The sequence below is a fragment of the Trichomycterus rosablanca genome, chromosome 10 (genome assembly GCF_030014385.1).
Source record: "Trichomycterus rosablanca isolate fTriRos1 chromosome 10, fTriRos1.hap1, whole genome shotgun sequence".
Taxonomy (NCBI): Eukaryota; Metazoa; Chordata; class Actinopteri; order Siluriformes; family Trichomycteridae; genus Trichomycterus; species Trichomycterus rosablanca.
In genome coordinates this window covers 5,702,501-5,724,550 of record NC_085997.1, presented here as the reverse complement: position 1 = coordinate 5,724,550, position 22,050 = coordinate 5,702,501, and the positions used below count along the sequence as shown (strand labels likewise).

The window sequence follows — 22,050 nt, the reverse complement described above, 5'->3', positions numbered from 1 at the left end:
AATGTGACTAACCCTCAATTGAAGTCAATCTGTTGCTATGTAAATTGACAGACAGAGTTTGGGAATGTACACATTCTGTAGGGGTCCAGAAATTGGAGCCATGACGTCCAAGGAACCTGTCTGTAGATCTCCAGGATCAAAATGTGGTAAGACTGGTAAGAATTGAGGGACAGATGAATGCAGCCAGGGACCTGGGACAGGAACATCCTTTATGAGTGAATGCAAACTGAAGACCAAAAAGCTTTGGGACAGATTTCTGTCCCTGAGTGGCCAAGCCAAAGCCCAGACTTAAATCCCATCAAACATCTGTGCAGAGATCTGAAAATGGCAGAGCAAAGACTCTCGCCAATGAATCTGAATGAGGCTTAATATAACTACAAAAGCTTAGTTAGTAAAATGTCTGTATTGGATTGGTAATCAGCATCTAAGGGAAATTATTATAAACTACCAGAACAATCAATGATTTTTTTATTCAACTCAATTTAAAGGTAGCGTATTGCCAAAGCTTAGTTACATATATACATACTACAATATATAAAAATAGTAAATAAGGGAAGCTTTAAGGGAAAGACGGTTTTCATGTGATGATGTGAAAGCGGTGCTGCATCAGTGGCTATGGCTCAACAAAAAAAGTTTTTCGCTGATGGCATTAAAAAGTTGGTACGACGCTGGAAAAAACGCATCGGAAGGTGACTGTGTAGAAAAGTGATGTAGCCTAACAGTGGTGAGGCTTGAACCTGCCACATTCTGATTACTAGTCCAATACCTTAACCACTAATTGAGGGTCAACTGCCTTGCACAGGGGCCCAACAGTGCAAATTGGCAGTGATGGAATTTGAACCAGCAACCTTCTGATTACTAGTCCAGTACCTTAACTGCTAACCATTTATTGGGTTTGGATTTCAAGCTGTAAGCCTATCCCAGCTTTTCAATGGGCGCAAGGCACACGGTAACACCCTGGATGGGGCAGCAGTCCATCGCAGGGCAGACACACCTACACACACATACACACACGTTCCAATTAACCTTGACTGCATGTTTTTGGACTGTGGGAGGAAACCGGAGCTCCTGGAGGAAACACACCCTTGACCTTGACCACCCAGGGATGCAAGAACTAAGATTATAAAAAATATATACATTTACATATATACGTAACATAACATAACTAATTATTAACTAAATATACAGGTGCAGCACTGCCACAGCTGGAAGAGTGGGTGCTCCACAGTGACATGGGTCCTGGACCGGAACCTCACCTCCAGTCACTGTCTGTGAGGAATTCACGTTCTGTCTCTACAGGGTTTGCCTTTGGGTACTCTGGTTTCCCTTAATCTTTCAAAATGTTCCCTTTTGGCACATGCACTCATTGCCTGCAGGTGATGCCAGTCCTACCACTTATCTAAACAGGATGAACCAGATATTGAAAATAAACAAATAATCTCATATCAATCAATACGATATACTACAACCCCAAATCAGAAAAAGTTGGGACAGTATGGAAAATGCAAATAATAAAAAACGGGGGCAATTTAGGGCTAGTGATGAGGTGAAAAATCTAAATAATGATTTGATGTCAACAGGTTTGGTACAAAAGCAGCATCCAGGAAAGGCTGAGTCTTTGATGAGCAAAGATGACCAGAGGATCTCCAGTTTGTCCAAATGTGTGAGAAAATTATTAAAATGTTTAAAAACGATTGGAAGGGATTTGCATATTTCTCCCTCAAAATGATATTTTGGCTTGTCTGGCTGCTACCCCGACAAGGTGGTGGTATAAACAAGGTCACAGAAATCTGTGGTGATCAGGGATGATGTCGTTCTGTCGCTCTCGTGCGATCACTCATGTTTGTTGACTGTCCCCTCATGGCTGTGTTACCTCCTAGTAATAATTAGAACTGCCGGAGTCTCATGCTACTTAATGAGTTCATATCCCATTTGAACTACATCTTAAGTATTTTACCCCAATGTCGTTTCTGATGTGCACCTTTTTACCCACCTGAGGCAGAAGCCTTTCAAAGCCTCTCCTGCTGGATATGACGGGAACCTGCTGGTTCTGGGCTCACTATTAAATGTCCAGAACTCCTTATTAGACTTAGACTACAATTATTTGTTTGTATGAACTGTCTGTTTCAATCTCATTTGTTTCCACCAAGGAGGATGGAGGTCCCTGTTGAGTTGGGTTCCTCTCAAGGTTTTTTCCTTGTGTTTTGGGTTGTCAATCCTGGGTGATAAATGGGAAATAAATTTGACTTGGCTTGACTTGGCAGTGATTCTTGTGGTTGGTTTGCTAATTATACTACAGCAGAATATAATCTTTACATAATCTTTAATAGAAGGCAAGCAGTAGCCTAGTGGTTAAGGCCCTGGACTAGTAACCAGAGGGTCGCTGGTTCAAGCCCCACCACCGCCAGGTTGCTGCTGTTGGGCCCTTGAGCAAGGCCCTTCACCTTCAATTGCTCAAGCTGTACACTGTGATGTACAGGGGTTGGACAAAATAACTGAAACACCTGTCATTTTAGTGTGGGAGGTTTCATGGCTAAATTGGACCAGTCTGGTGGCCAATCTTCATTAATTGCACATTGCACCAGTAAGAGCAGAGTGTGAAGGTTCAATTAGCAGGGTAAGAGCACAGTTTTGCTCAAAATATTGCAATGCACACAACATTATGGGTGACATACCAGAGTTCAAAAGAGGACAAATTGTTGGTGCACGTCTTGCTGGCGCATCTGTGACCAAGACAGCAAGTCTTTGTGATGTATCAAGAGCCACGGTATCCAGGGTAATGTCAGCATACCACCAAGAAGGACAAACCACATCCAACAGGATTAACTGTGGACGCAAGAGGAAGCTGTCTGAAAGGGATGTTCGGGTGCTAACCCGGATTGTATCCAAAAAACATAAAACCACGGCTGCCCAAATCACGGCAGAATTAAATGTGCACCTCAACTCTCCTGTTTCCACCAGAACTGTCCGTCGGGAGCTCCACAGGGTCAATATACACGGCCGGGCTGCTATAGCCAAACCTTTGGTCACTCGTGCCGATGCCAAACGTCGGTTTCAATGGTGCAAGGAGCGCAAATCTTGGGCTGTGGACAATGTGAAACATGTATTGTTCTCTGATGAGTCCACCTTTACTGTTTTCCCCACATCCGGGAGAGTTACGGTGTGGAGAAGCCCCAAAGAAGCGTACCACCCAGACTGTTGCATGCCCAGAGTGAATCATGGGGGTGGATCAGTGATGGTTTGGGCTGCCATATCATGGCATTCCCTTTGCCCAATACTTGTGCTAGATGGGCGCGTCACTGCCAAGGACTACCGAACCATTCTGGAGGACCATGTGCATCCAATGGCGGTGCCGTGTATCAGGATGACAATGCACCAATACACACAGCAAGACTGGTGAAAGATTGGTTTGATGAACATGAAAGTGAAGTTGAACATCTCCCATGGCCTGCACAGTCACCAGATCTAAATATTATTGAGCCACTTTGGGGTGTTTTGGAGAAGCGAGTCAGGAAACGTTTTCCTCCACCAGCATCACGTAGTGACCTGGCCACTATCCTGCAAGAAGAATGGCTTAAAATCCCTCTGACCACTGTGCAGGACTTGTATATGTCATTTCCAAGACGAATTGACGCTGTATTGGCCGCAAAAGGAGGCCCTACACCATACTAATAAATTATTGTGGTCTAAAACCAGGTGTTTCAGTTATTTTGTCCAACCCCTGTAAGTTGCTTTGGATAAAAGCGTCTGCTAAATGCCGAAAATGTAAATGTTTACAGTGTCGTTTAGACTTGCATTAACTAAAACTATATTCTAAATAATCTATTATTGCTGTTAATTTCACTGTTTGTATATTTTATGACTCTGTTGTACTAAGCTCTGCTCCGTTCCCTCAATAAACTGAACAGATGACCTAACTGAGGCTTCACTAGCTGTGGGAAGTGGTCGTGTCATCAGCACCACGTCGGTTGTTATTCTGTGGCTCGGTGTTTTCGTAAGGCCGTTTCCCAGGACGTGTGGATGCGTCGCTTCCGAGCTGCTGTGTTTACCTAAAAAAACCAAACTGCAGCAATAGGACCAAACTGCGCTTCGTGCTTCCACCTGCAAACTCTGGCCGCCACACCTCCCGCAGAGAGGATCGCAAATAAATTCTGTAACACGTCGGTTTAACTTCTATTTAGAGTCCTTTTGTTGAATAGCTAAGAGAGCGGACGGATGTTCTGATTCTTTGTATAAATAGTACAGCATCAGATTTTCCAAAATATGAGGGAACTCCTACTCTGGTATATAACAAAAGGCACATTTTTTCATTTATACAAACGATCCATTAGAAATCCTTTAGGAACCGTAATGTGTATATATATATATATATATATATATACTGTATATATATACAATATATATATAAATAATAGATCATATGCAGGTAGGTAGGTAGGTAGATGGATAAATGGATGAATAGATTCTTATAAACAACTTATATGTGTATTATATATGGATATATGTATTATCCATATACATTATAAAAATCAAGATATATATATATAAAGGATCATATGTAGGTTTGATAGGTAGGTGGATGGATAGATAGATAGATAGATAGATAGATAGATAGATAGATAGATAGATAGATGGATGGATGGATGGATGGATGGATGGATGGATGGATGGATGGATGGATGGATGGATGGATGGATGGATGGATGGATGGATATATAGTTAGATAGATAGATAGATAGATAGATAGATGGATGGATGGATGGATGGATGGATGGATGGATGGATAGATATATAGTTAGATAGTTAGATAGATAGATAGATAGATAGATAGATAGATAGATAGATAGATAGATAGATAGATAGATAGATAGATAGATAGATAGATAGATAGATAGGCGGATGGATGGACGGATAGATAGATAGATTGATTACGTTAAGTTATATGCTTTAGAGGTGAACATCTATATTTGACGGGCCATAAAGCCCACTTTACTTCACCCTGATGATTATCAAACCACTGATTAATCATTATAATGGTAATTTATCATATAATTTAGCAGCATTAAACAGTATGAAACAATATCATCCTGAAATATGGAGAAATTAAGATGTGATTGGTTATGTTACCTTATATTTGTTGACTGTTATGTAGTATGATCATGCAAACCAATAAATGGACCTAAGACCTAAGCCATTATAGATCTTTCACCATTCAGTAGACAACGGACATTGTGGATCGAAGGCATATTTTGACTCAGGGGTCCATGTTTGTGCACCTTACATGTGATGCATCATGGTGCATTGTTATTTAATACAACAGGTTTCCTCCTGTATGGTATGTATACAAATAAATACAAACAACACTGTCATGTATTAAACAAGTGTTCCATGTGTTTTATTACATTATCAAATTCAATGCAGGTCATCAACTTATTTGAACTTTTACTCAGTTTATAAACAAAGGATTAAGTCATTTTAAAGTGTGTTCCTGGAATGCATTTACATGTGTGTTTGTGTTTGTTTAGCCGCTATGCAAAAGTCAGGAGTGTGGAGTGTGGGCCCGATGGAGACCCAAGGAATGGGTGTGAGGAAGGGGGTGTGAAAACTTTGCCATTTGGTAAGACACGCTCACCTATATAACAGGCAGAGGGATGCAGCCACGGGTGTTAAAAGAAGCAAGACGACGCAGGAGAGAAGGCTGACGAAGAAGACATGTTAAGACGTTCGGTAGATTGATAAGTGAATGAAGATTTAGGTACCCAGCAACAGATACCCAACAAAACAAGATGTTGGGAGTGGAGATGTACCCAAGTTTAGGCCTTGGTGGTCAAAGACTTGGAGACTGCTATTACACAGGTAGGACCGTGTTTGTGCTTAAATACAGGGATGGTTTAACAATAATAGAGTTGCAATATTTAATGATCTATAGAAAAAATTAACTCCCATCCCATCCTATGGTGGTACTTCCAAGGGAATGTACTGTATTTGGTACCTTTATTTTGTAACTATAACTCCTGAATCGTAATATAGTATAGTATAGACTGGAATTTAACAGTACTTACATTTATTAGGATTTTAATGTTGCTTTTTATTAAAAACAGTCATGATTTAACAATGCCAGAGTTGCAATAATTAATGATCTATTGAAAACATTTATGCCCACCCCATCATATGGTGGTCTTCCAAGGGAATGTACTGAATTGCAATATAGTGTACATTAAAAATTGAACTGGATTTTAACACTACTGTACTTAAATTTAATGGGACCTTAATGGTACTTTCCTTAATAAACAGTCAAGATTTAACAATGCTAGAGCTGCAATAATTGATTATCCATAGAAAAAATTACCCCCACCCCATCATATGGTGGTACTTCCAAGGAGATGTACTGTATTTGGTACCTTAATTTTCTAACTATAACCCCTGAATCACAATATAGTGTACATTAAAAATCTAACTGGATTTTAACACTACTGTACTTAAATTTAATGGGATTTTAATGTTACTTTCTATTAAAAACAGTCGTGATTTAACAACGCCAGAGTTGCAATAATTAATCATTTATAGACAAAATGAACCCCCTCCCCATCATATGGTGGTACTTCCGAGGGAATGTATTGTATTTGGTACCTTAATTTTCTAACTATAACACCTGAATCATAATATAGTATAGTATAGACTGGAATTTAAAAGTACTTACATTTATTAGGATTTTAATGTTACTTTCCTTTAAAAACAGTCATAATTTAACAATGCCAGAGTTGCAATAATTAATGATCTATAGATAAATTAACCTCCACCCCATCCTATGGTGGTACTTCCAAGAGAATGTACTGTATTTGGTACCTTAATTTTCTAACTATAACCCCTGAAACACAATATAGTGTACACTAAAAATCAAACTGGATTTTAACACTACTGTACTTAAATTTATTAGAATTTTAATGGTACTTTACTTTCAAAACAGTCAAGATTTAACAATAGTAGAGTTTTAATAATTAATTATCTATAGAAACAATGAACCCTCACCCCATCATATGGTGGTACTTCCAAAGATTCGCAATATAGTGTATATTAAAACTATATTGTTTTTGGAATATTACATGAAATCTGACTGGATTTTAACAGTACTTACATTTAATGGGATTTTAATGGAACTTTCCTTTAAAAACGGTCGTGATTTAACAATGCTAGTGTTACCCACACCCCATCCTATGGTGGTACTTCCAAGGAAACGTATTTGGTACCTTTATTTTGTAACTATAACCCCTGAATCGTAATATAGTGTACATTGAAATTGTATTTTCTGGAATATTACATGAAATCTGACTGGAATTTAACAGTACTTAAATTTTATGGGATTTTAATGGTATCTTTCCTTTAACCCTCTACTGCACACATTATTATCCCATCATGGAAAAATGTTAGTGTTTTTTATCACTTAAAATGAACCTAGATATATATTTATTTATTCTTATTTTAAAAATCTCTTAGTTCTTTTGGTGCGTTGCCATATGGTAACATTGTGCAACAAGGGAAATAGTATATTAATATATTTTTGATGTAAAACATGAAGTTTTGTAGATCAAACAACTTACTTTTATGTATTTAATTCTTTTTGTATACTGGAAAAATGTTAATACCATCAGGATCTGTGTGTGTACAGTATACATAAGTGTGAAAATAACAGTTGTATTAAAAATGAACTGATTGTCCTGAAATGAAAATGTACCCAAAAGCAACATATGTGCATGCGTGCATATGTCACCCAGTGTGGAAGGCAAAGGTACACTTTACACTTAGAGCAGTTTACCCTGATGATGCCTTGGCAGCCAGGATTTTTGTGCCTCCCTCTTGCTGCGACCATCTCTGGCCAGTGGTGAGTACAGTCCAGGCGCATGCTGCTTTATGGAAGGCACACTTACACTTCCCCTTAAGACACCCTCTGTTTAAAGAGTAAGATTTTGGGGTGTATAAATGTCAAGTGATGCCATCCAGGTACATAAATGGTTAAAACGATGCTGCATCTTCCATGTAAGGGCAAATCAAGGTTTAAGTTTATTTTTAAATATTCGCAAGTTGCAAAGAAATGGTATGTTCCCATATGGCAACACTGTGCAGTAGAGGGTTAAAAACAGTCGTGATTTAACAATAATAGAGCTGCAATAATTGATTATCCATAGAAACAATGAACCCTCACCCCATCCTATGGTGGTACTTCCAAGGGAATGTACTGTATTTGGTACCTTAATTTTCTAACTATAACCCCTGAATCGTAATATAGTGCACATTAAAATTTGCATCTCTGATCTTTATTTTTCACGCAAGACCGGGACACGCCGGCCCACGTGCCCCTTTACCCGACGTCGTGTGACATGGCGGCTCGGAGTCTGCCCCCTCGCTTGCTGGCCCCGCCGCCTGCGAAGAGGGATGCGTTCGGGAAAGGCGAGGACGCGGTGAAGATAGAGCTGGAGAACATGTCGTTGTGGAAACAGTTCAGCACCGTCGGGACAGAGATGATCATCACTAAGAAGGGAAGGTAGGCACGTTGGGTTCTCACTGTTCTTAATGTTTGTTTGAATTTCCTTGACTGATCTGGATTCTCGTATCTTCCGAAAACATTTCAGTAGATGTGTTGGCATTTAGCAGACGCTTCTTTATTCAAAGTGACTAACAATTGTGACTGTATACATGACTGTGGGGTGTGAACCAGCAACCTTCTGATTACTAGCCCTGTACCTTAACTGATGAGGTACCACTGCTCCAAGAATAACTACTACGTCCTGATTCGAATTAATAATCATCACAGATTTAAAGCCTCCATTCCCAAAGGCAGCAAAGCAGCCCCACAACATTATGGATCCTCCAGCAAGTTTCACTGTAGCTAGGGTGCACTTTTATTTATAGGCTCCATTTTGTCGTCTATAGCAGTGGGGTCCTCATTGGCCTTCGCCCATAGAACCCTGTTTTGTTCAGTGTTCGGTGTATGATCTGGGTTGAAACCATCACTCCAGGGGTCTCAAGCTCAGCCTGAAGTTCTTAGGATGTTGTTTCCTTGGTGGTTCAATAAACATTTACCTAGTGTACTTAATATTCAGGGTTGACCCACATGTTGATCCCTTTTCCTATTTCCATCAGACGGATGTTCCCCCAGCTGAAGGTAAAGCTGTCAGGTTTGAATCCCTCTCAGCGATACATCCTCCTGTTGGACCTCACACCAGTGGACTCCTTTCGCTACCGCTTCCAAGACGACAGCTGGCAGGTGGTGGGTGGAGCAGAAGCTCGACTTCCAGACCGGGTGTTTATCCATCCGGATTCGCCAGCCACCGGTGAACACTGGCAAAACCGGACCATATCGTTCCACCGAGCCAAACTGACCAATAACACGCTGGACTCGCAAGGATATGTGAGTACACGCTCGGGTTAAATGTTTTCATCCACCGGACCCTAGCTCAGTTGTTAGTATGGCAGGATTGTTTTAGAATGCCCCCTCCCCCCAACAATCCAGGTAGATTTGGTCCCCCCAATGTTAAGCTCATGGCTACATCCTTGGTATAGCTCCAGTTCTCCCAGTGTCTATGTTGGGTTTCTTTGAACTATCTAATCTGGTGTCCTCTCACCTACATGCCAGTAGGTCAAGTGACTGCTCTAAATTGCCCATAGTTGTGAGCGAATTAATATTTAATGCTCTATTATGGACCCCAGAAGACCCAAGCAATATACACACCTGATTAGCTTATCCTGGTGGAGCTTATCCCAGCTTTTCAATGGGCGCAAGGCACACAGTAACACCCTGGACTGGGCGCCAGTCCATCACATGGCAGGCAAACATACACACACACACACACACACACACACACACATACATACACCCATTCACCTATAGTGCAATTCATTATCTCCAATCCAGTTTTTGGATTGTGGGAGGAAAACGGAGCTCCCGGGGGAAACTTTACACAGAAATCTGGATCGAACCCAGGACCTTCTTGCTGTGAGGCGACAGTGCTACCCACGAGCCACTGTGCCACCCTAACAGCTCCAGTGGCCTGGTTTTCATTTCTACCTTCATTTATTCTAGTCTAGTAGTGTTTGGCAAGTTCTTGTGGGCCAGGGGTGTCCAATCTTTTCATGTTTGGGGCCAAAAATTTGGTAATTTGGTAATAAGAATAAAAATACAAATATAACAGACTACAATTGTACTATATACAGTGGGGGAAATAAGTATTTGATCCCCTGCTGATTTTGTAAGTTTAACCCCTTACAAAGACTTGAACAGTCTATAATTTTTATGGAAGGTTTATTTTAACAGAGAGAGACAGAATATCAACAAAATATCCAGAAAAAAAACATTAAATAAAAGTTATAAATTAATTTGTATTTAATTAAGGGAAATAAGTATTTGATCCCCTACCAACCAGCAATAATTCTGACCCCCACAGACCGGTTATGTGCCCATGAGGCACACAAATTAGTCCTGTCCCTGTATAAAAGACTCCTGTCACAGAATCAGTTTCTTCCGTTCAAATCTCTCGACCACCATGGGCAAGACCAAAGAGCTATCAAAGGACGTCAGGGACAAGATTGTAGACCTGCACAAGGCTGGAATGGGCTACAAGACCATCAGCAAGAAGCTTGGTGAGAAAGAGACCACTGTTGGTGCGATAATTCGAAACTCTGGAGCTCCATGCAAGATCTCACCTGGTGGGGTAAGAATGATTCTGAGAAAGGTGAGGTCAGTCCAGAATTACACGGGAGAAGCTTGTCAATGATCTCAAGGGAGCTGGGAGCAGAGAAATGCTGGATATGACCCCAAGAACACCATCCCCACCGGGGATTTCTTTGCCTCCAAACACGACGAGTGGAGTTGATGCCAAAGAGCTCAATTTTGGTCTCATCTGACCATATCACATTCTCCCAAGCTTTCTCTGAATCATTCAGGTGTTCATTGGCAAACTTCAGACGGGCCTGTACATGAGCCTTCTTGAGCAGAGGGACTTTGCGGGCACTGCAGGATCTCAATCCATTACGGCGAAGTGTGTTACTAATGGTTTTCTTGGTGACTGTGCTCCCAGCTCCCTTGAGATCATTGACAAGCTCCTCCCGTGTAATTCTGGACTGACCTCACCTTTCTCAGAATCATTCTTACCCCACCAGGTGAGATCTTGCATGGAGCTCCAGAGCGAGGGTGATTGACTGTGATCTTGTATTTCTTCCATTTTCGAATTATCGCACCAACAGTGGTCTCTTTCTCACCAAGCCTTGTGCAGGTCTACAATCTTGTTCCTGACGTCCTTTGATAGCTCTTTGGTCTTGCCCATGGTGGTCGAGAGATTTGAACGGAAGAAACTGATTCTGTGACAGGAGTCTTTTATACAGGGACAGGACTAATTTGTGTGCCTCATGGGCACATAACTGGTCTATGGGGGTCAGAATTCTTGCTGGTTGGTAGGGGATCAAATACTTATTTCCCTTAATTAAATACAAATTAATTTATAACTTTTATTTAATGGTTTTTTTCTGGATATTTTGTTGATTTTCTGTCTCTCTCTGTTAAAATAAACCTTCCATAAAAATTATAGACTGTTCAAGTCTTTGTAAGGGGGTAAACTTACAAAATCAGCAGTGGATCAAATACTTATTTCCCCCACTGTAGCTAACAATTACACTTCCTTTTAGAGTGACTGATTATCTATGTTTATTATTATACTTAACTAACTAACTTTAAGTTTAAGTTAAACGTACACACTTTGCTTAGAACCCCGTAAAAATTGTAAAAACTTTAGCATTCGCTGTGTAGTTTTTGTTTCTTCGGACCCACCATGTTTGATCGAAAACTCTGGAACGATAATGTAACATTAATGTTTCGGGTTCGGAGAAGCTGTGGAACGTTTTACGTTTGTTTTATCCAATAGTGACACCCAGAGTTTAAATGTCTTTTCTAAACTGTTTAATAGTGGGACAACTTGAATTTTTTTTCTAAAATATGTCGTGAGCCGTTTAAAAAATTGTAACGGGTCACAAGTGGTTGTAGTGTGGACACCCCTGCTCAAGGCAATATGGCTTCCATTAACCTCCCATAAACACACCATTGTGTGATGTGCATAATAGTGTTAAATGTATTTTTCAGGCGTATTGTTATGATGTGCTCTAAATCACATTGATCTGAATTTAAATTTCAGATCATCCTTCATTCTCTGCACAAGTACCAAGCACGGGTCCATGTCATTGAAGCCAGAGATGTTCTGATGTGGGGAGGCGCTCAACACACCTTTACCTTTCCTGAGACCCAGTTCATCACTGTTACAGCCTACCAGAACAACAGGGTGAGAGGAATGATCATTTTATGTTTTAATATTCTACATACCGTGACAGTTTTCTCCCAATTTAGTGTAGTCAGTTTGTCCTCCGCTGCTGGGGGATCCCTGATTGTAGTCGAGGAGGGTATATTGCTGCTCACGCCTTTTTGTGGGACCCTCTTTCACCCATGCGCTCTGCACAGGCGCCTCTCTATCTACCAGTCAGGGTCCTTACATAGTCCGGTCGTCCCGCTCTAGCAGAACCGTGTCTGCTGCAGGCACTGCCAATTATGCCCGCTAGATAGCGCACAGCCCACCGGTGCCACCGAGGAGTTCGGAATCTCAGCGCTGGTGTGCTAACGGAATATCCCGCAGCGTCACTTTAAGGTCATATAACAGGTTTAATAATGTAACAATGCACACCATCTCAGCTCTGCTACTGGTCGGCACAGTTGGCAATGCCTACATCAGACAAAATTGGCCACTAGTCTTCTAGGTGAAAAAAGACCACCTTTTAAGGACCCTGTGTAAGGACCCTGGTTAGTAGTCCGAGGCGCTTGTACAGAAGCGGTGGAATGAGGACATAAGCGCATGACTCTCCATGTTCAAGACTGATCTCACGTGCAAATCCAGCCAAGTATTGGCGAAAAAGAAGGGATCAGTGGACTGTGCATGCTTCAACTACTGATCAGTCATAACATTAAAACCACCTCCTTTTTTCTACACTCACTGTCCATTTTATCTGCTCCACTTATTATATAGGTGGACTATGAAGTTCTACAATTACTGACTGTAGTCCATCTGTTTTTCTACATACCTTTTTAACCTGCTTTCACCCTGTTCTTCTATGGTCAGGACCACTACAGAGCAGGTATTATTTAGGTGGTGGATCATTCTCAGCACTGCAGTGACACTGACATGGTGGTGGTTTTGTATTAGTGTGTGTTGTGCTGGTATGAGTGGATCAGACACAGCAGCGCTGCTGGAGTTTTTAAATACTGTGTCCACACACTGTCCACTCTATTAGACACTCCTACCTAGTTGGTCCACCTTGTAGATGTGAAGTCAGAGACGATCGCTCATCTATTGCTGCTGTTTGAGTCGGTCATCTTCTAGATCTTCATCGGTGGTCACAGGACGCTGCGTTGGTGGTGGACTAATTCTCAGTCCAGCAGTGACAGTGAGGTGTTTAAAAACTCAATCCACTCATACCAGCACAACACACACTAACACACCACCACCATGTCAGCGTCACTGCAGTGCTGAGAATGATCCACCACCCAAATAATACCTGCTCTGTAGTGGTCCTCAGAAAGTCCTGACCATTGAAGAACAGCATGAAAGGGGACTAACAAAAACATGCAGGAAAACAATTGTAAACTCTGTATTTTCTTAGATAACTGAGCTGAAGATCAACTCCAATCCCTTCGCAAAAGGATTCAGGGAGAATGGCCTGAACAGCAAAAAGTAAGTACTATTTATTCAAATATACAATTTAAAAAGCATGTAAAAATACCATGGTTCTAATTATATTCTTTTTTTTATATCTAGACAAAGAGAAGCAAGGCAGAAAAGAAAGCTGAACCATCATGAGGAACCTTTAGATATAGGTACCTACATTTCTCTATAAGTCATATTTTTAACAAACTCATCAATTTGTTCCATAACTTAGTGTTTTTGTCCTTATTTCAGAATCATGCGACCCATGTGACTCCACCGAAGTGATTCCGCAAACCATGGCCCTGGAGAGCACCAATCTAGCTTTATCCGATTCGGGCTTCTGCTCTGATGTACCGTCTTTCTCAGATCAGACGGGACAGCAGCATAGCTCGGGACAAGCCTTTCTGAGCTCCCAGATTGCTCGGCTGTCTGAAATCTCGGTGGAGAACCAACCGCAGTCGACCACCAACGATGAAGTCAACGCTGGAATGCTTGAGGAGTGAGTCAAAAATAATAAAGAGTAAAAAAAAAAGCTAGTTCATTTATACCAGTGTAATTATGTAACAAGCACACATATGTGGAGATTGGCAGTGTGGCTCGGTTACAGGATCATGCCCATCAGCCTTGCCAAATATGGCATGTTTCTGGTTTGTGTCTTGTGGGAACTCTGGATGAGCAAGCTGACTCAGAGGTGGTAACGAATAACAAACCCACTTGTGAGGAGATTGGCGGTGTGGCTCGGTTACAGGATCATGCCCATCAGCCTTGCCAAATATGGCATGTTTCTGGTTTGTGTCTTGTGGGAACTCTGGATGAGCAAGCTGACCCAGAGGTGACGTGGCAGTCCATTTCCACAGCCACATCCTTACTATTCTGGTAATAACAAGTAACAAGCCCACATATGTGGAGATTGGCAGTGTGGCTCGGTTACAGGATCATGCCCATCAGCCTTGCCAAATATGGCATGTTTCTGGTTTGTGTCTTGTGGGAACTCTGGATGAGCAAGCTGACCCAGAGGTGACGTGGTGGTCCTTTTCCACAGCCACATCCTTACTATTCTGGTAATAACAAGTAACAAGCCCACATATGTGCAGATTGGCAGTGTGGCTCAGTTACAGGATCATGCCCATTAACCTTGCCAAATATGGCATTTCCGTTCCTCTCTGACAGTCACCTTCGTCTCGTTGAGTGTTAATTTGTTCCAGGTGGACGTATTTCTATATACCACAGTTTCTTCCTCACATATTTGCCAGCTCTTCTGTTAGGAAACTTGCTTTTCCCTTTGAAACCGTAATTCCGGGCTTGGTCCGGTCTGGTTTGTGTCTTGTGAGAACTCTGGATGAGCAAGCTGACCCAGAGGGGGCATGACGGTCCTTTTCCACAGCCCTGTTTCCTTTCTTTTCTAATGGGCACATATAAGCCCACATACGTGGAGATTGGCAGTGTGGCTCAGTAACAGGATCATGCCCATCAGCCTTGCCAAATATGGCATTTCCGTTCCTCTCCGACAGTCACCTTCGTCTCGTTGAGTGTTAATTCGCTCCAGGTGGACATATTTCTATTTATCACGGTTTCTTCCTCACAGATTTGTCAGCTCTTCTGTTAGGAAACTTGCTTTTCCCTTTGAAACCGTAATTCCGGGCTTGGTCTGGTCTGGTTTGTGTCTTGTGGGAACTCTGGACGAGCAAGCTGACCCAGAGGCGGTAACAAGTAACAAGCCCACTTGTGTGGAGATTGGCAGTGTAGTTCAGTTACAGGATCATGCCCATCAGCCTTGCCAAATATGGCATTTCAGTTCCTCTCTGACAGTCACCTTTGTCTCGTTGAGTGTTAATTCGCTCCAGGTGGACGTATTTCTATTTATCACGGTATCTTCCTCACAGATTGGCCAGCTCTGCTTTAAAAAACATAATTCCGGGCTTGGTCACAGCCTTTTGGACAAGCTAGCTGACCCAGAGGCGACTTGAAGGCCCATTCCACAGCCCTGTTTTCTCACTTTCGTCAATTGCTGAGAACTGAGTTGTCGCAGGCGCATATTCTCATAATCGATTTACATTTCTGCTCTATCCCTTTCCTATACACTGTCTCGTCACGGGCTGTGGATGTTTGTGTGTAGGTTTCTAGCCACAGTTTTGTACTACTTTGGTCGAGTTTAATTCCTGCAGATGTGGTGCTACACCTGGTGCCTCAGTGACAAGGTTTTGACTCCTGTAATGTCCTGTGCTGTCCAAATACGATGTCATAATATGCCAACACATGATCTGAGTGAAAGTGTTTGATATGTACTGTATATCAACCTCAACCATTCATATTTCTTTATTCTTCTTCTTCCTCTCGTTTACAGGTCTTCCCAGATGATAGGCCTTTCCTCATACAACCCATTTACGACCACCTCTTCGATTACATCCACATCTCATCTACCGGTGCCTCATCCTCAACCTTCATCTCTGTGTAATTTACAATCCTCCCATTCCAATCCATCTGAAGGAATTACAAATTATTCCACGGTTACTTCATCCCACTATACCAGCCTAGATTCCTCCTCTCCAATCAACTCCTCCACCTCACCCCAAGGCTCCACGCATCCCGCCGTCTGTCACACCTCATCGTCCTACCACTCGGTTCTTCCATCCCGAGACAACAACCTCACAAGTCCTCACACACCTACGAACCCTCCGTTCCAGTCTCTTCCTCAAGCGTCCTGTCAGTCCACAACAATCAACAGTTGTCCTTCAGGTCTCTCTATGGATGCTGCTCAGAACCAAGCAATCGATGGAGGTCTAGGCTCTACCAATTCCACCCCTTCTGGTGTCGATGTCTCCACCCCGACTGCCTTCCCCTTTCCACCAATACAGTCCTCGAACAATTCTGAATCCACCACCCCTCCGTCTCAAATCCTACCCCAAACTGCCTTCCCCTTTCCACCAATACAGTCCACGAACAATTCTGAATCCACTACCCCTCAGTCGCAAATCCTACCCCAAACTGCCTTCCCATTTACACCAATACAGTCCTCGAACAACCCTGAATCCACTACCCCTCCGTCTCAAATCCTCGCCCAAACTGCCTTCCCCTTCCCACCGGTGCAGCAGCCAAATCCTCTCAATGACTCCTTAGATTCAAACCCAATTTCAACATCTTTTCCTTTCCTTTCTGAGCCAGAATCCACTTCTACCCCTCTACCTACCCCGTCAGATCAAAGCACTGCCACGCCTGACTATCATTTCCCTTCACAACCCAACAATTCAAATCCTTCGTCCTCTTTACCTGTGCATACGGCAGCACCCTACTCTTTCTCAGCCACCCAACCGTCTACAACTTCTCTGTCTTTCCAGAACCCAAGGAACCCAAGTTTCTTCCATCAGTATTCCCCAACACAAGCCCTTCCCAACTCAATGGTAAATTCTTATCCACCTTCTATATCAGCGCTACCCCCTTCGCTGCCCACACATGTAGTCACTGGGTCCTTTTTTAACTCTACTCAGCCTGCCCACATACCTTATGCCTTACCCACTTCTATTCCACCTGGACATCCTCTCCAGAATCTATCAGTGTCATCAATTGGGGCTTCACAGAATGTCCAAGCCCTTGGAAACATAGCACAAGTCCAGCCCACTCTTCCACAATCGTTCCCCCCTACTTATCAACACATACCTCCTCAATGTGCCAACCCTTCTCAAATCCCAGCACAATCCTTCCCTTCTATTCCACCCTCCACGGCCACCTTCCTCACCCACCCGGCTCTCCCAAACCACCCTGTTCCCGCAACCCATCCCCATCCCCACACCCAGTACCCTGTCCCTTACAACGCCTACCCCCCAGTGGCTCCGTCTGAGCTAGGATCTTTTTCACAAATCAATCCAAATGCTTCGTATTTGCCCGATATGGTTCTGCACCCTTCCATTCTCCCTGCGCTGGATAATTCCCTCCCCAGTACGGCTGCTTCGATCTATAACCCATTTCCTTCCTACCCTCTCCGGCTGTGCCAGGACCCCCGATCCTCGTTCCATCTACAGCTCAGACACCTTTATAGGCAGCCCCAGCCGGTACACCCTAACAACCAGGGTTCCTACCTGGAGCTTGGAGGAAGGCCAGCATTCTGATTTATGCTTTTTGTCAAGGACTAACATTTATGTTAAATTAAATATAGCAAATATAGCAAAATCTATGTAGACGTGGGTCGAATGTTACAATATTTAATGGTGTGATGTTTTGTAAAGACCCATCAAATATTAGTCAGAGCTACAAAACTTTAGAATTTATTGTGGATAGATGATTTGATATGAATACTTGGTGAATACAATAAAGAGCATTTGTATTACCCTTTCTTTCCCATTCTTTTGTGACCCAAGAGCAAATTATAACGTACACAAGTCGTTAGGCTAGAGTCCGAGTCAAGTCACGAGTCAATATAATCTACACAAAACATACTGGAAATGTAGCGTAGAAATAAACAAATAATATGTAAGTTCAGATCAAAAACACAACAGTTTAGCGACTGTATTTTGCCGTTTAACTTTGTGCCTTTACTTTCCTAGTCATTGTGCAAATAAATGTAATTTCCATAACAAGAAAGTACCAGTTAAAAGCTTAAACTGATACGTTTTGTTTTCATTGCAAAACAAAAGCGCACGATAAATCACAGCACAGCGGCCAAAATCCAAAACACAGCAAAAAAAATAAAATCATAATCACTGCTTACCTGAGCTTATGTTCTTCCAGATGCTATTAAGTTTATATTTAATTCCCATTAGGAATATAATCCGTTATTTTGTAAATGTGCTCATAATTTAAAACCTCCAAACTTTTCCCGGTTGTGAAGTAAAACACGAACTCGTTAGAAAGCCGATCAAGCGTTTCATTGACACATCATCTGTGTGACGCAAACTGAATAAATGCAAATAACAGCATTTCTTACTAAAAATTTTAATCAGGAGGTCTGATTGGTTCAGAAAGCGCTCTTTCAACCATTAGCACCAATTGGGAGTGTTCCATTCACCCCAGTTGTTCCTGTGAAGTGCACTACATAGGGTATTCCACCATTTTAAGTGAGATTCCAATCCAGAGGTAATGAAAATGTTCAAATGAAGTGAACTTCAAACTGTGTAGGGAGCAGGGAGCGACGCTTCATCACTACGCCGGAAGCTGGCTGTAATATTTACCCATTACGTGCGTTGTGGGAATATACTGTATATATATATATATATTTTGCGAATCATGAGTCGAAGTCGAGTTTGAAACGAGGGCTCGATCTACAATCTACATTCCAATACTAACCAAATGTGTTCATTGGGGTTGAGGTCAGTGTACTGTGCACTGGTGGATCATTCTCAGCACTGCAGTGACATCGACATGGTGGTGGTGTGTTAGTGTGTGTTGTGCTGGTATGAGTGGATCAGACACAGCAGCGCTGCTGGAGTTTTTAAATACCGTGTCCACTCACTGTCCACTCTATTAGACACGCCTACCTAGTTGGTCCACCTTGTAGATGTAAAGTCAGAGACGATCGCTCATCTGCTGCTGCTGTTTGAGTCGGTCATCTTCTAGACCTTCATCAGTGGTCACAGGACGCTGCCCACGGGGCGCTGTTGGCTGGATATATTTTTTGTTAGTGGACTATTGTCAGTCCAGCAGTGACAGTGAGGTGTTTAAAAACTCCAGCAGCGTCTGTGGAGTCTGTGGAGTCCTGACCATTGAAGAACAGCATGAAAGGGGGCTAACAAAGCATACAGAGAAACAGGTGGACTACAGTCAGTAATTGTAGAACTACTAAGTGCTTCAATATGGTAAGTGGAGCCGATAAAATGAACAGTGAGTGTAGAAACAAGGAGGTGGTTTTCACATGAGAATGGTTTATCTGTCAAAGAAAGACTGAGCACACCAGCACCTTCTCTAGAGCAAATTGTCAAGGATCGTTGATTCCAGTAGCACATGGACTCAGTGTTTGTGTTTGTATTTCACGCCCCCTCTGTCTCCACCCCCTGCCTGCTGATTTGCCCCCAATTGTTAATTTAATACCCTGTGTATAAGTGATCCCTGTGGTTTGTCTTGTTTGGGAGTGTGGCAATGTTGTCATGTGTCATGTTGACATCAATCACAGTCCTGGGATCAGAGATAAGAGTTTCCGACTCTCTTTTAGAAGCATTCTGGGTCTAAACATTATGAACCCAGATCAGCAGCTTGCACCTCTTTAGGCAGGTATCGAAATTCACTGCGCTACAATGAATCAATTCAGTTTTGAATCGGTGTTTTGAGGTTGACATCACTATTAGCCATAGTTTAGCCATAGGTTTGTCCTAATTTAGCCGTATCTTTAAAAAAAAAATTGTTTTTGTCCTATTCTAATCGTGTCCAATTACCCTGATTGTGTCCTCTTTACTGATTCGACCCTTTTGCCGCTGACTGAGGACGCCACTCAACTGACTTGCGCCCCCTCCGGCACGCAGTCAGTACAGCCTGCATTTTTCACCTGCTCGAGCCGAGTTCATACACCGAGAGACACCGCGCACGGAGGGTCACACCCCCCTCAATGTTATTCGTCAGCCCTGTGCAGGCGCCGTCAGTCAACCAGCAGGGGCCGCAGTCGTACCAGTTATGAACAACAGCCAAGCGTTGTTCATACTGCCGCCCAACCCAGTCGGAAAGGTAGAGCTGAGTCTCGATACGATGCATCTAGAAACCCAACTCTGGTGAGCTAGCGTACTTTACCGCTGCGCCACCTGAGCGGCGTATTTAGCCGTATCTTTAGCCATAGCCTAGTCCTTGTAATAGTTTACTCCTTGGTCCTGTCTTTGTCCTTGTCCATGTCTGCCATAGCGTCCTTGTTAGTGTTTTTTATTCATTGGCATAGGGATTAGCATTCCTGATTTGGGCTAGGTTAGGGTGGAAAATAGGTTAGGGATCTGTTTTGAACATTTAAGTAGCATTAGCATTACTGTATCATTAGCTGAGATGCTACAGTCATTGTGTGCCTTGTTTGTTGTGCCATAGGTTTAGAGTTTTTTTATAATATGTAGTCTATGCTTGGTACCCTACCCTGTTTGAGTGTTCTTGTATCTTGGTTCTTATTAAAAGCTAAATGGTGCAAACGTCTCCGCAATTGTGACTGGTTCCCTCTCCTAGACTGGCATTACTGATTTGATCACCCCTTTTTCATTGGACAAAACCCTACATTTACATTTGTGGCATTTAGCAGATGGTTTTACCTAAAGTGACTTACAATTATGACCGAATACAGTTGGAGCATAGCAGGGTTAAGGGCTTAACAGTGTCCCTACAGTGCGCCCCAACAGAAATATCAGTCCCAATAAATCTATTGCTGTTGGGTTTTGAATATGGAGCTTGTGTTGGACCAATTAACAGTCAGCACCCAAAACCAAAACGCTACTAAATGTGGACTCATGGTATTAAAAACCACTCCATATGCTTGCGTGCAATAGAAAAAGGGCCACATGATTCACTGGTGCTGTGATACAGATGGAAAACTTGGATTTGTCCACTGGGGGTGTTGAGTAGTGGTTGTGAAAAAGACACAAGACACAGAGTTTTACTTTTGTTTGTTTCTTTGCCACATTTGTCATTCTGAAGAGTAAAACGGGATGGTCACATTTGCTCAGAACAGGTGTGGAATGGGAGTGAACTGGTGGCGGGAGTGAAAGTCATCAAAGAAGAGGTGATAATGACTCCATAGCATAATGTGAGTCTCACTTCTCTTTCTCTCCCCATTTGGTGATTCAGTGGGGAAAACAGAAAAAGCTAAAGGTTAGGTAAATTAAACCACATGGAATGAACAGTCTGAGTAAAATTATGTAGATTTTTAACTGCATAAATGTTCAAACATGGGATCCTTAAAAGTAACAAATTTGCAAGACTCGATATGTCGAATATATACAGAATTCTGCTGCTAGGGTTCTAATCCATACTACTCAATAGGAACCTCCCTTCCATTTCCTATTTGCTAGCTGTTCCTCCAAAATTTTGAAACACACTTCCTCACATACTGTATATTAAAAATACCTTTTTCGGCTTGATTTTATTCCAATTGGCTGATGCTGTTTTCTTTACTTCTTAATTTCCTAGTTTAAATACTTACTTTAAGTACTATTTATTGATATTCACTTGTTTAATATGCTATTATTTATGTGTACCTTGGGTACATTGAAAGGTGCTTATTAATAAAATTATATTATTATTATTATTATTATTATTGATTTTCTTTATTATTTTTTTTATTATTAATTTTTACTTGTTTATATCTACTCTTGATGTATTTAGTCTGCTAGTATTTATATGCATAGTGTCCTTTGGTACCCTA

General features: G+C 42.1%; 1 protein-coding gene across 1 annotated transcript; it reads left to right on the top strand.

The window, feature by feature from the left end:
- Positions 1-5,786: 5,786 nt before the first annotated feature.
- On the top strand, positions 5,787-17,931 carry tbx6 (T-box transcription factor 6). The gene is made up of 14 exons (XM_063003407.1): positions 5,787-5,856; positions 8,329-8,539; positions 9,139-9,406; positions 12,180-12,323; positions 13,693-13,763; positions 13,848-13,906; positions 13,989-14,235; positions 14,344-14,430; positions 14,485-14,568; positions 14,670-14,753; positions 16,081-16,686; positions 16,771-16,926; positions 17,037-17,100; positions 17,312-17,931. Exons 1-14 carry the CDS (start codon positions 5,787-5,789, stop codon positions 17,837-17,839), a joined length of 2,679 nt encoding a protein of 892 aa, XP_062859477.1. The 3' UTR covers positions 17,840-17,931.
- Positions 17,932-22,050: the final 4,119 nt, after the last annotated feature.